The sequence below is a fragment of the Budorcas taxicolor genome, chromosome 6 (assembly GCF_023091745.1).
Source record: "Budorcas taxicolor isolate Tak-1 chromosome 6, Takin1.1, whole genome shotgun sequence".
Classification (NCBI taxonomy): Eukaryota; Metazoa; Chordata; class Mammalia; order Artiodactyla; family Bovidae; genus Budorcas; species Budorcas taxicolor.
The window spans coordinates 114,217,659-114,230,732 of NC_068915.1; the positions used below are offsets into that span (position 1 = coordinate 114,217,659).

General features: G+C 59.6%; 1 protein-coding gene across 1 annotated transcript in view; it reads left to right on the forward strand.

Moving 5' to 3' along the window:
- SH3TC1 (SH3 domain and tetratricopeptide repeats 1) overlaps window positions 1–13,074 on the forward strand; it is a 49,253-nt gene that overhangs the window by 11,939 nt on the left and 24,240 nt on the right. Inside the window, 6 exon segments of the mRNA XM_052641643.1 lie at window positions 161–362; window positions 5,128–5,220; window positions 8,116–8,243; window positions 9,504–9,609; window positions 10,254–10,400; window positions 10,977–11,169. Coding sequence (XP_052497603.1) covers window positions 161–362; window positions 5,128–5,220; window positions 8,116–8,243; window positions 9,504–9,609; window positions 10,254–10,400; window positions 10,977–11,169 — 869 coding nt within the window.

A 13,074-nucleotide genomic window follows, 5' to 3' on the forward strand; every position in this document is an offset into this window, starting at 1 on the left:
GGGAGGAGGCCCTGCCTGGGAAGGTGCTCCGGAGCCTGCCAGGCAAGGCGGAGGCGCGCTCACCTCTAGCGCCCTATCTCGGGGGCAGCATCCATGCTGATCCCGGCCACCCAGAGAGGCCAGGACTGCTGCTGATCCCTGCCCTATGCTCTCCCCACAGAGGCCAGCCCAGCATGCTGAGCCCTTGGCACTGAGGCTGCCACCGGCCATGGAGGGCCCAGTGGAGCCGGCTCCGAGGGGGAAGGGGCCCATGGGGCCCTCGGGGAGCAGTGGCGACTGCGGGGTCCGGGAAGCGGCCAAGAGCACGTCCGTCATCTGGGAGCAACCACAGCCCGAGGAGGCCAAGGCCACCGTCCGAGGGGGTGAGTGCACCGTGCGGGTCCACCTACCACCCACCCCGGGACGGAGCCGGGCGTCGCACCGTCAGCGCCTGCGTTGATGGAGAGTACTCGAGGGCTGTGGGCCCACCTCACGCTTCTCCAGGGTCACATCAGTGATAAACTGGCGAGACAGGCAGGCAGGGGTTGGAGATCCAGGGACACAGCCCCACATGAGGTCACAGCTCTTGTACGACTTTGCGTCCCCACCATCCTGCTCTGTCCTTGGCTGTGAACCCCCGGGGTTACTCAGGGTGGGGTGTCCCTCCTCCCCTCCTAGTGGGCAGACCCAGCCCCAGGGTTGGGGGTGGCAAGGAGCAGTGCCTGGGCCAGGCCTTGGGCAGGATTACTTCCTGGAAGGACAGGATGCGGGCTGAGATGAGGGCAGAGGCACCTCTGACTCCCACCCGACCGGCCCGGGTGTGCGCAGGAGGGGCTTGGACTCAGGCTGGGCTGCCGCTGGGGAGGAGCTGGTTCCCATCCTGATTGCCGCTGGATCGCTGCTGGACGCGGGCCTCAGTTTCCCCACTTGGAAACCTGCGGGGTGGCCTAGGGGGTCTGCAGGGCCCCTCTCTCCAGAACTGGAGGAAGGAAGGGAAGGACAGGGAGGAAGGCCCTGAGCCAGGGGCAGCCTGTCCCCCGTCCTTCCCCCATCTTCCTGTCGTCAGATCCTCACCTCCACCCCGGTCACCTGCATAAGTCGCTCACAGAGGCTCTAGGGCTCGGCACGCAGCAGGTGCCCGATGAGCATCTGACGAATGACTGATGCTTTGGGAGAATGCAACAAAACCACATGCTTGGCAGCAGGCCCAGAGCCCGGCACTGTGCGTGGTTGGTGACTGGCGGTGTTTTTGCTCCTGTTCTCTTGGTCCTTCGCGGTATAAATGGAGGTAGGAAGGGGGGTGGCCATTGAGGGTACTGACTCCTGCGGTCAGACACCTGCCTGGCCCAGAAGAGGGGCTCCAAGAAGTGGTGGGGGCCTGGCCCGGGGATCTCATGGGATCGTGGCCCCACCGAGAGCTCGACAGCAGGAGACGGTGGGGCTGGGTCCTGCCAGAAACACGTGAGCCTTTCCAGCCTCCTGCAAGGCAGCCAGCACCCGAGGCGCCGTAAGTGCTAGAGCACAGGATTCCTGCCATCCGGCGCTGTGACTGAGCCAGGGGCATCCTGACCACGAGCCCGGTGTTTCCCGCCCCTGCAGCCCCACAGCACAGCTGGCATCTGCCAGCACCAGGGTGGTCTAGGAGCCCTCCCGGTCTTCCCAGGCTCCCTAGCCCCGAGCAGCCAAGGGGCCAGTGGGCTCCCACCGCATCTACCCGGACCCCTTACCCTTTTCAGCTTCTTTTGCAAACGGGCAACAAATTTACAAGAAACAATACAAAGAATTCTCACTTAGCCCACCCAGGGGGTTTTCCCTGGTGGCCCAGTGGTAAAGAATCTGCCTGCCAGTGTAGGAGATGCGGGTTCGATGCCTGGATCTGGAAGATCCCCTGGAGGAGAGGAAATGGTAACCCACTCTGGTATTCTCGCCTGGGAAATCCCATGGACAGAGGAGCCCAGCGGGTTACAGGCCATGGGATCACAAAGTCAGACAGGACTGAGTATCTGAGCATGCGCACCACCCCGCCTAGACCCCTCAGATGTTAACACTTTGCTTCTCTCTCTGCGCTCAGGCAGGTGTTGTGTTTCCCCAGGATGGTCTCGGGGTCCATTGCAGACATGACTCCTCTCCTCCCCCAGCGCTGGGTGTCTTTCCTAAAACCAGCACCTGCTCGTGCAGCCGCACAGTGAGACGATTCCAAACTCACTTTTCTGGCTTAGACAACCTGCAACAGACCTCGCTGCGATCCCGCCATCCGTCCCCGTAACCGCCTTTCCACCAAGCAAAACCCTGGTCAGGCTTTGCGATCTGTGGTGTGTGTGCCTGGAGCTTCTTAACCGGGCAGCTGGTCCTTCGAAGATTTCAGGCGGTCAACCTGTAGAAGGTGCCGCAGTGTGGAGACGGATGTTCCTTCAGGACGGCAGACTGGTGCTTCGGGCAGAAATGCCCAGTGCCTTCGGTCCCTCTCGGCGTCCCACCAGGGTCTGGGCCCTGGTGATGTTCACATCTCACGTCGCTCACTCGATTAAGGGGATGTTTGACCGTGTAAACGTCACTGTCAAAGTCACCCGTCTTCCCTCTCGTCGTGAGTAAGGAGCCTGGGGGAACGCTGCGACTATTCTGTCCCCCTCCAAACTCACGCATGTCAGTCGCTCAGTCGTGTCCGACTCTGTGCGACCCCATGGACTCTAGCCCGCGAGGCTCCACCGTCCGTGGGATTCTCCAGGCAAGAATCCTGGAGTGGGCTGCCATTCCCTTCTCCAGGGGATCTTCCTGATCCAGGGATCAAACCCAGGTGTCCTGCACTGCCAGCCGTGCCTGAGCGGCACGGAAGCCATGGAAACAGCCGTTCCGTGCTGCCTTCCTAATGCTGCGTTCTGCCTGTCTCCTTTCTAACTGACCGTCACTGGAGCCGAGGACTGTCCCCCTCCCCAGTTCCTCGCTTATTTTAGCCTGGGCGGGCTCAGAGGTCTTTATTTCATCCTCTGGACTCTATCGGTTGCTGTCCTTAGTTCTTTTGAAGTTCAAATGGCCCCCGATTTGGTCTTGTGACACGTCTCCAACATCCTGTGGGCACCACCTGCTTTCTGGGGCCCCAGGATGCTCACGTCTCATCTCTGCTCTCCCTGCCCCAGCCCTGGAATCGGCCACGCCTCAAGGAGCCCCAGGCTCAGTGGGAGGACGGAGTCTGAAGCCGAGATCGGAGTACCATGTGCTTATTTGGACTCGACAGGCATTTTTGAGCCCCTGTTCTGGAGACCCAGAGAAAGCAAGGACTGGAAATGGGCTCTGATCACACAGGCCTGGGGCTGGTGGACCGCAGGTGGGAGAGAGCAGGAACGAGCCAGTCACGTTGCCCTGTCCAAAGTCAACAGGCAGCACCGCAGCACTGAGCAGGGATGTCCCTGGGGTGATGAGGAGGCCGCAGCGAGGTTCTGCAACCCCTCTCAGACCCACAGGTGTTTCTCGGTCGGATCACCCTCCATCCAAAAGTTCGGGTCACTCATCCCATTTTATACATGAGGAAGATGTGCAGGGCAGGGATGGGGGCTCTAGCCAAGATGTAAGCAGGGAGCTGGCCTCGAGTCGGGGGGCTGGAGTCCAGGGACCCCAGCAGAGGACTGACCTCACAAGGCCGAGAGGAGCCGTGGTCCCCCAGCTAGTGGCTGGTGGGGCTGGATGAGGATGCGACCCCGTCCACCCAGACCCTGCGCTCCCCCAGGATGTCACCTCCCCTCTGTGGTCAGCAGGACAGAGGCCTCCAGAGAAGTCCTATTGGAGAAGGAAACGGCAAAACCCACTCCAGGATTCTTGCCTGGAACATTCCATGGACAGAGGAGCCTGGCCGGCTACAGTCCACTGGGCCGCAGAGTCGGACACGGCAGGGTGACTAAGCAACCCAGCAAAGAAGACCTGAGACCACCCTGGACGGCGCATCAAGAGCAGAGATGCTGCTCTGTGACCACAGTCCACGGAGGCGAAGCTGGTCCCAGTAGTCACGTATGGATGTGGCAGGAGGGCCCTAAAGAAGGCTGAAGTGAAGTCAAAGTTGCTCAGTCATGTGTGACTCTCTGCAACCCCATGGACTATACAGTCCATGGAACTCTCCAGGCCAGAATACTAAAGTGGGTAGCCTTTCCCTTCTCCAGGGGATCTTCCCAACCCAGGGATCGAACCCAGGTCTCCCACGTTGCAGGCAGATTCTTTACCAGCTGAGCCACAAGGGAAGCCACAAGGGAAAGAAGGCTGAGCACTGAAGAACTGATGCTTCTGAACTGTGCTGTTGGAGAAGACTCTTGAGAGTCCCTTGGACTGCAAGGAGATCCAACCAGTCCATCCTGAAGGAAATCAGTCCTGAGTATCCGTTGGAAGGACTGATGCTGAAACTCTAATACTTTGGCCACCTGAAGCAAAGAGCCCACTTATTGGAAAAGACCCTGGTGCTGAGAAAGACTGAAGGCAGGAGAAGGAGGGGACCACAGTGGATGAGATGGTTGGATGGCATCACCGACACAATGGACATGAGTTGAGCAAGCTCTGGGAGACGGTGAGGGACAGGGAAGCCTGGCGTGCTGCTGCCCATGGGGTCACAAAGAGTCGGACATGACTGAGCGAGTGAGCAACAGGCAACGCAGAAGCCCACGTCTTCCTCCCCACAACCTGCACCCGCAAGTTAGCTCGTGTGGCAAAGAGAGTTCGCAGAGGGGCTTAAAGCTCTGGAGACGGGAGGTTACCCTGGGGTGGGACTCAAAGAGAGACTGAAGGTGCTGGCGCTGCTGGCTTTGGAGACGGAGGAGGGGCCAAAAGCCAAGGGGTGTGGTGCCTCTAGAAGCGGGAGCAGCAAGGAAACAGATTCTCCACCCAGGGCCTCCAGAAGGAACCACTGCTGCCCACCTTGTTTGGCTCCAGTGAGACCCTTCTCGGACCCCAGATAACACTGTGCAGTTTCCAGAAGCCGCTCGGGTGGGGTACTTAGTTACTGCACAGAAGGAAGCCCACGACCTCCTCCGGACCCTGCTGGCCTCTGTGACCGTGGGGGAAGGGTGTGAACAGTGGCTTGGAGGGGCGTGGACAAACCTGTCCTCTAGAAATACCCGGGGTTGGTGCCTGCGCAGTAGCTAAGGCTGTCTGTTCTCACCTCAATCACAGGACCCTGCTCTGCTACTGACGCTGCTCTGGCCTCTGGCGTCTCTCAGCAGGCTGCTGGGCCCTCCCCTGGCCAGATGGGGTCCTGCCCCACAGGTAGGCATCCCCACGCAGCAGGTTAAGTCTGTGCCGGGCTCACGAATGTGGGATCCCTGGGCATCCCCCTTCCCTCCAGCCTGGACCGTTCTGTGGACTCCTGGCTCAAGAATGTCAAATGGAGGCTTCTCTAATGTGGCTGCCGGATGCCTGCCTTGAGGTCACTGTGGGGGTGGGTCGGGGCTGTTGTTCAGACGCTCAGTGGTGTTTGGCTCTTTGTGATCCAGTGGACTGCGGCACGCCAGGCTTCCCTGTCCATCACTGTCTCCTGGGTGGGGGCGGGGCTTGTTAAAGGCAGACGCTCCTGGGACAGTTCTGACGCTGGGAGGTTGCGGTAGGGCCCAGGACGCTGCATTTTCCCTGGGGGACAGAAGGCTGGGGTGCGCCTGCACTTGCAAAGGCCTCTTCTGGACTGTTTGCCTCTGCCCGAAGAGGAGGGCTCCTCAGTAGCTCAGACAGTAAAGAAATCTGCCTCCTATGCGGGAGACCCGGGTTCGATCCTGGGTTGGGAAGATCCCCTGGAGAAGGAAATGGCAACCCACTCCAGTATTCTTGCCTGGAGAACCCCACAGACAGAGGAGCCTGGTTGTAGCTACCATCCATGGGGTCTCAAAGAGTCAGACATGACTGAACGGCCAGCACACATACACGTAAAAGAGGAGGCGATGTCACCCTGGAGGCGGGAAGTGAGTCCCAAGGAGCGACACCCTGGGGGCATGGTGAGTGCGGAGGGCCCCCCTGGGAGAGGCATCCCAGCTTCCAGGACAGGATGGCGGGACTCTCGCAGGAGCTGATGCTGGGAGGCGGACCCAGGTGCAGGAGGGCAGCAAGGAGTCCTTTATCCTGAGACCCTGCCCCGGAGCGCTAGCTGTGGGGGTGGGGGGCACAGAGATCCCAGGGTCGTTGGCGGTTCACCTCTGCCTCGAGGGTCATCTGTCATCCAGCCTTTCAGGTGGTCAGTGCTGCCTTAGGGCTATTGAGTCTTGAGGCAGGCTATCATGGGAGTGAAAGTGCAGCCCTACCCTCTTCGGGAGGGTTACCGCTTAGACTGGCTGAGCAGAGCTGACTGGCTTCCTGCTGGGGGAGGGGCCTGATTCCAGATCCCAGAGTCTCCTGCTGGGGGTGTGTTGAGGGGGGGGAACTGGAAATTTCCAAGGCAGGTGCAAGGCTTACTCCGAGGGCTCTCCCCCTCCACCACCTGTCTTCCTCTCTTCTCTCTCACTTTATCTCTCCAGCTTTGGAGCCTCGGGGGGAAGGGGTAGGGATGGGCAGGGGCTGTTTGAGCTGAGATGGAATCCTCCAGCGGCCAGCCAGGCAGGCATTGTTCTGGGAGTGTGCCTCAGGGGAAGGTATGGAGAGTGCAAAGGCCCTGGGGTGGAGTGGCTGGCGTGGGGTTAGTGGGGGACACCTGGATGTCTCAGAGCAGCGGAGAGAAGATCGCAGGCTGGCAGTGAGTGGGAGAAGGCCGGGTGGCTCCAGGCTGTGCCTGAGAAGGTGGAAAGGATTTGCATTTTATTCTTTCTGAGATGGAAAACCACTGCTGCTGTGCTAATACAGTAGCCGGGTGTGGGCATTTATGCTTAAACTTAACATCAGTTCAGTTCAGTTCAGTCGCTCAGTCATGTCGACTCTGCGACCCCATGGACCACAGCTCGCCAGGCCTCCCTGTCCATCACCAACTCCTGCAGTTTACTCAGACTCATGTCCATCGAGTCGGTGATGCCATCCAGCCATCTCATCCTCTGTCATCCCCTTCTCCTCCTACCTTCAATCTTTCCCAGCATCAGGGTCTTTTCCAGTGAGTCGGTTCTTTGCATCAGGTCGCCAAGGTGTTGGAGCTTCAGCTTCAGCATCAGTCCTTCCAGTGAATATTCAGGACTGATTTCCTTTACGATGGACTGGTTAGATCTCCTTGCAGTCCAAGGGACTCTCAAGAGTCTTCTCCAACACCACAGTTTAAAAGCATAAATTCTTCAGTGCTCAGCTTCCTTTATAGTCCAACTCTCACATCCATACATGACGACTGGAAAAACCATAGCCTTCACCAGACGGACCTTTGTTGGCAAAGTAATGTTTCTGCTTTTTAATAATAAATAAAAGAAAGACTTCGGTTCCTTGATGACACTGTCCACATTTCAAGAGCTCAGGGGCCCATGTCGCTGGTGGCCGCTGTGGGACGCTGTAGAGAGCAGGCACGCTCATTGCTGCAGAAGTTTCTAGGGGCTGGCACTGCCCAGAGGGCTGAGAGCCGGGGCGTGCCATAAGCCAGTCCTGGTTGTAGGGGACCGTCTGGCTTCTGTAGACCAGAGGACCATCTGGAGCGAGGGCCAGGGCCCAGATACTGCCCCAGCAGACCGAAGGGGCAGGGCCATGGTGGGTGCGCGTGCTGGGTTCAGCCTGGCTTTGCAGGTGGATCAGTGGGGCTGGCTGCTGGGCCCACGTGGAGGGTGATGGAGGCAGGTGTTGCTGGTCCGAGCAGGGCTGAGACTGCGGCCCTTCTGTAGCTGGTGAAGCAAGGACGAGGTGGGGGCCAGAGAGTGCTGGCAGGGTGTTTCCCAGAGGTCAGGTGCCCCGTTGGAGCTCAGGCTGGGGAGAGATCGGGGCTGGAGGTCATGGTGACTTGGGGGCCATTTGCTGAAGGCCAGACAGATGCTCTCCTGCCCTGGGGTGATGACACAGTCCGCTTCCTCCCATCTGTGTACGTCGTGGGCAGCACGTGATTCATTTACAAGGAAAGGAACTGGCCTCAGGGGAGACAGGCTGCCTGCGAAGTTTTCCCAGGTGGTACACGTGGGGTGGGAACCCGGGCCCCCAGGTTTGCGGCCTGGGGGGCTGGCGGGGGCGGGGGAGCACCCCACGGCACCCCGCCCACCTTGATCTGCCCCGCGCTTCCAGACCTGACCTTGCAGCTGCTGGCGGTGCGGCGAAAGAGCGGGCTGCCCGACCCCAACCTGCAACAGGCCCTACGGGGCCGGCTCCGCCTGCTGGAGAATGAGAGCTGCGAGGTGGCCCGCGCCCTCGGGGTGAGTCTGGCTCCTGGGGGTCCTGGGTGGGAGAAGGGGCGTGGGATCCACACTTGCGAATGGGGCAGAGGAGGACGGCTCGGAGAAGAAGGTGGTGGGTCTAGGAGGAGGTCTGGAGACTTCGGGCTGAGAGGCCCGTTCTTCACTCTCACGTGGTGGTCAGGACACAGGACGAAGAAGGGCCCTCTAAAGCGGCAGAGGGCGGTCATGCAGGCGGCTGGACACAGGGGCAGCACCTGCTGGGCCCCCAGCCCCAGTTTCTGCACCCATGCAGTGACTCTAGAGGCCCAGGGACCCGGGCAGGGAGGCTGGACCCGGCTGGCGTCCCGCATCCGCCTGGACTTGCTCAGGAGCCTGGCTCAGCCTCAGCTTCTCTGGGACTCAGTTTCCTGGCCGAGTCTGACCGTGCTCTCAGCCTGGCCTGGCCTTGGCCGACGCCCCCTGGACTCTGTGAATGCAACCTCCTCAGCCAGTTACTGGGATGCTTAGAACCGTGACCCCACAGAGCCGCCGTGAGGGTCAGCGGACTGCAAGCACGGTGCCCCCAGCACGGTGCTCGACAGCGGGGGGTGGGGGGTGATGCCCCTGGGATGCCAGGGCTGGGTGGCTGGTTAAGGGTGGGGCCTCATTTCTGAATCCCAGTGGAGACGAGAATAGGGCCCCCTCTCCTCTAGGCGCCTTTCTGAGGCTGTTCAGGGTCTTCACTGGGTACGCAGGCTTCTCTAGCTGTGTTTCTGTACCCACAGCTGGCAGGCTTCATTTCCCTGTGGCATGTGGGATCTTGGTTCCCCAGCCAGGAATCGAACCCACGCTCCCTGATTCTTAACCACTGGACCACCCGGGAGAGTCCCGGCTGGTGCTACCACCAGGAGGGTTCATGGGACAGCTGTCAGGAGAGGGGACACTGGGTTTAGGATTGGAGTCGGAGTTGCTGCTGCGGGAGGGGACAGGAGGCGAGGCTGGGGCTGTGCAGAGCTGAGTGGAGGAGACCCTGGTGTCATTGGTGTGCAGGGCGTGAGGCAGGCCCTTGAGTCACCAAGGGGGCATGGAGGCCGCCAGCCCTGGGAAGGGTTGGAATGGCACTGGGGAGCCACAGCTGGTCTGAGAGGAGCAGCTTGGCTGTAAAGGAATCAGCTGTGCCTCCCCGCCCCCCTGCCCCACCCCACCCCTGCCAAGGTCACTCCCGTGAAACGTTCCTGCTGGTGGGCAGACCCCCCAAGCCCCTGGGACTGTTTCTCACGTCTGTTTCTCCTCTGGAAGGAGCTGTCGGCCAGGCTGCTGTCCATCCACAGTGACCAGGACCGGATGGTGGTGACATTTAAGACGTTTGAAGAAATCTGGAAGTTTTCTACCTACCACGCTCTTGGTAAAGCAGTGGCCCTCCCAGGAAGGGTTCTGGGGCCCCCGGCACGCACTAAGCCCTTTGTGTTCCCAGTCGGGGCTTAAGACTAGGTGCGTTCCCGACAGCTCTCCACGGGTCACCTGTCCTTGGCGAGGATCGACGCGACGGGCAGGGCTGAGCGTGGCTTCCAGGGCAGCCGAGCTCTCCCTCGCCGAGCACAGAGGAAAGCAGCGCCAGCCCCAGCCCGCGTGCCTCTTTCCAAAACTTCTCCTGCTCAAAGCAAGGCTTTGACTGGCTAGGCGCCTCTCCTTGGGGACCTTGCTGCTCCATCCCCGCTGAGGGCTGAGAGCCAGAGCAGGGCTGTGCCCACCCCCCGTGTCCTGGCCTCCTTGAACACTCTTGTCCCAAGTCGCAGAGGAGGAGACTGACGGTCCTAGAGGACGTGACGAGTCCAGAGAAGTTGTCCACGGTCAGGGCCGGTCCTCTCACAGCCTGGAGGGTCAGCCCCGAGGCCCGGCTCGGGTAGTGGACAGTACCCTGAGTCCCCGTGGGCAGAGTGGGCTGGCCCCAGGCCCTGGTCAGTGCAGGGCTCAGTCAGCCCTGGACCATGAGGGCCTCTCCCCACACACCCAGAGCCCGCTGGTGACCAGGGCTGTCCGCTCTCCTAGGCTTCACTCATCACTGCCTGGAGAACCTGCTCATGGACCAGGCCTTCTGGCTGCTCGAGCCTGACGAGGACCAGGAGACGGCCATCCAGGTCCAGGTGGATGCGGACGCCTTGAGGCTGGCGTACGAGAGCCTCCTCGTCCAGGAAGGTGAGCAACGTGATGTCTGCGGCTCACCACTGGTCCGGGAGGGCCCGGGGCCCCGGCAGCAGGAGGGCCCTGGAGGAGCGGACACTGAGGGGACACTGGGCAGGGAAAGCCCCCAAAGAAATAACAGAAAAGGGGCTTTTGCCAGCGACCCCTGAGTTCCTGGCCTGGCTGTTGCTCTGAGTACTCCAGGGGTCTCACAGTCGAGTTCCAAGGCTGCCACGAGCAGGGCGTTAGCAGTCAGTCCTTCCTGGCTGCAGAGAGGACGGGAGGAGGCCAGCTGCAGCCAGACTTGCTGGGCAGTGACGGGGGGCGGGGAGAATCCAAGCTGGAGGGGTCCTCGGGATCACGCACCTGGCCCCCTCACAGCCCAGTCGAGTCCCAGAGAAGCTGAGGCTGAGCCAGGCTCCTCCTGGCCAAGTCCAGGCGGATGCGGGACGCCAGCCCAGGTCCAGCCTCCTGGCCTGGGTCCCTGGGCCTCTAGAGTCACTGCGTGGGTGCAGAAACTGGGGCTGGGGGCCCAGCAGGTGCTGCCCCTGTGTCCAGCCGCCTGCATGACCGCCCTCTGCCGCTTTGAAGGGCCTTTCTTCGTCCTGTGTCCTGACTACCACGTGAGAGTGAGGAATGGCCCCCAGCCCCTCAGGCGGCCTCCGAGGGGTCCTCAGGCAGACGCGGCCACTGCACTGGACCCTTCAGCCCCGAGTCCCGGCACGTCCTCGGAGGAGGAGGGGGCAGCGGCGGCCACTCTGGAGCCGTTGATTCCGTTCCATCAGTAGGTACCGACCTTTGTTTCTCTGCCTCCTGTGGGTCCCGCACGCTGGCAGGCTTTGTGGAGACTGCCCCAGGCCGGGGTCGATCATTGGCCAAGGCGGGTGGATGGGGACCAGTGCGAGTCCCAGGCAGACACGGCCTCCGTATTTCCACCATTTTCAATGTGTAGCCTCAGGGCGGTCACCTGCACAGCAGGACAGTGACACCTCCCCAGCAAGACTGCTCTGGAATGAGACGGCCGGGGGTGTGCTGCCTGGGGTTCTGGCTTCATGTTCTGGTTCATTACAGAAAGCTTTTGAGGGAGCCACGTAGCCTGTGCCCATAGTAAGGGAGCACGCAGGGATCTATGCAAATAAGAACCAAAGCAGGGAAAGCCTGGGGAAGGCAGGGACAGGTGGCATACGGGCTCCTGTTCATGTGCTGAAGTGGGCATAGACTGGGCTTGAGCTTCCTGGCAGCCAAAGTGAAGAGAGAAACTAGATCTCCTTGTTTTCAGTGAAATAGTCCGCGGATGATGGAGGGAGGTCTTCAAGGATGCCAGCCTGTGGGAGGGCAGGACGCACCTGGACAGAGGGCTTGTGGCAACCTGGGCCTGTAGGGCACATACTGTGTGTGTGTGTGTGTCTGTGTGTCTGTGTGTGTGTCTGTGTGTGGGTGGGTGTATCTGTGTGTGTGCATGTGTGTGTGTGTGTGTGGGGTGTGTGGGGGTATGCAGGTATGTGTATGTGTGTGTTGTGTGTGGGTATATGTGTGTGTGTGGTACGTGTGTGTGTGGGTGTGTGAGGTGTGTGTGTGTGTTTTGTGAGTGTGTGTGGGGTGTGTGTCAGTGTGCAGGTATGTGTGTGTGTGAGGTGGTGTATATGTGTATGTGTATGTGGTGTGTGGGTGTGTGGGGGTGTGTGGGTGTGGGGGTGGGTATGGGTGTGTAGTGTGTGCATGTATGTGTTTGGTGAGTGTGTGTGTGCTGTGTGTTGATGTGCAGGTATGTGTATGTATGAGGTAGTGTGTGTGTATGTATGTGTGTGGTGTGTGTGTGGTGTGTGTGTGGTGTGTGGGTATGCGTGGGTTGGTGGTGTGTGTGTGTGTTTGGTGAGTGTGTGTGTGTGTGTGAGGTGGTGTGTGTGTGTGGTGTGTAAGTATGTGTGTGTGTGTGTTTGGTGAGTGTGTGTGTGTGTTTGGTGTGTGTGTATGTGTGTGGTGTGCAGGTATGTGTTTGTGTTTGGTGAGTGTGTGTGTGGGTGTGTGGGGTGGTGTGTGGGTGTGTGGGGTGGTGTGTGTGTGTATGTGTGTGTGTGTGTGGTGTGTGGGTATGTGTGTGTGTTTGGTGAGTGTGTGTGTGGGTGTGTGGGTTGGTGCGTGTATGTATGTGTGTGTGGTGTGTGGGTATATGTGTGTGTGTGGTGTGTGGGTATATGTGTGTATGTGTGTGGTGTGTGTGTATATGTGTGTGGTGTGTGTGTATGTGTGTGGTGTATGTGTATACGTGTGTGGTGTGTGTATGTGTGTGTGGTGTGTGGGTATACATGTGTGTATATGTGCGTGGTGTGTGTGGATGTGTGTGTGGTGTGTGGGTATACATGTGTGTATATGTGCATGGTGTGTGTGGATGTGTGTGTGGTGTGTGTGTGTGTGTGTATATGTGTGTGGTGTGTGTGTGTGTGTATGTGTGTGGTGTGTGTATGTGTGTGTATATGTGTGGTGTGTGTATGTGTGTGTGTATATATGTGTGTGTGTATATGTGTGTGGTGTGTGTGTGTGTGGTGTGTGTATGTGTGTGTGTATGTGTGTGGTGTGTGTATGTGTGTGTATATGTGTGGTGTGTGTATGTGTATATATGTGTGTGTGTATATGTGTGTGGTGTGTGTATGTGTGTGTGTATATATGTGGTGTGTGTGTGTGTGCATGG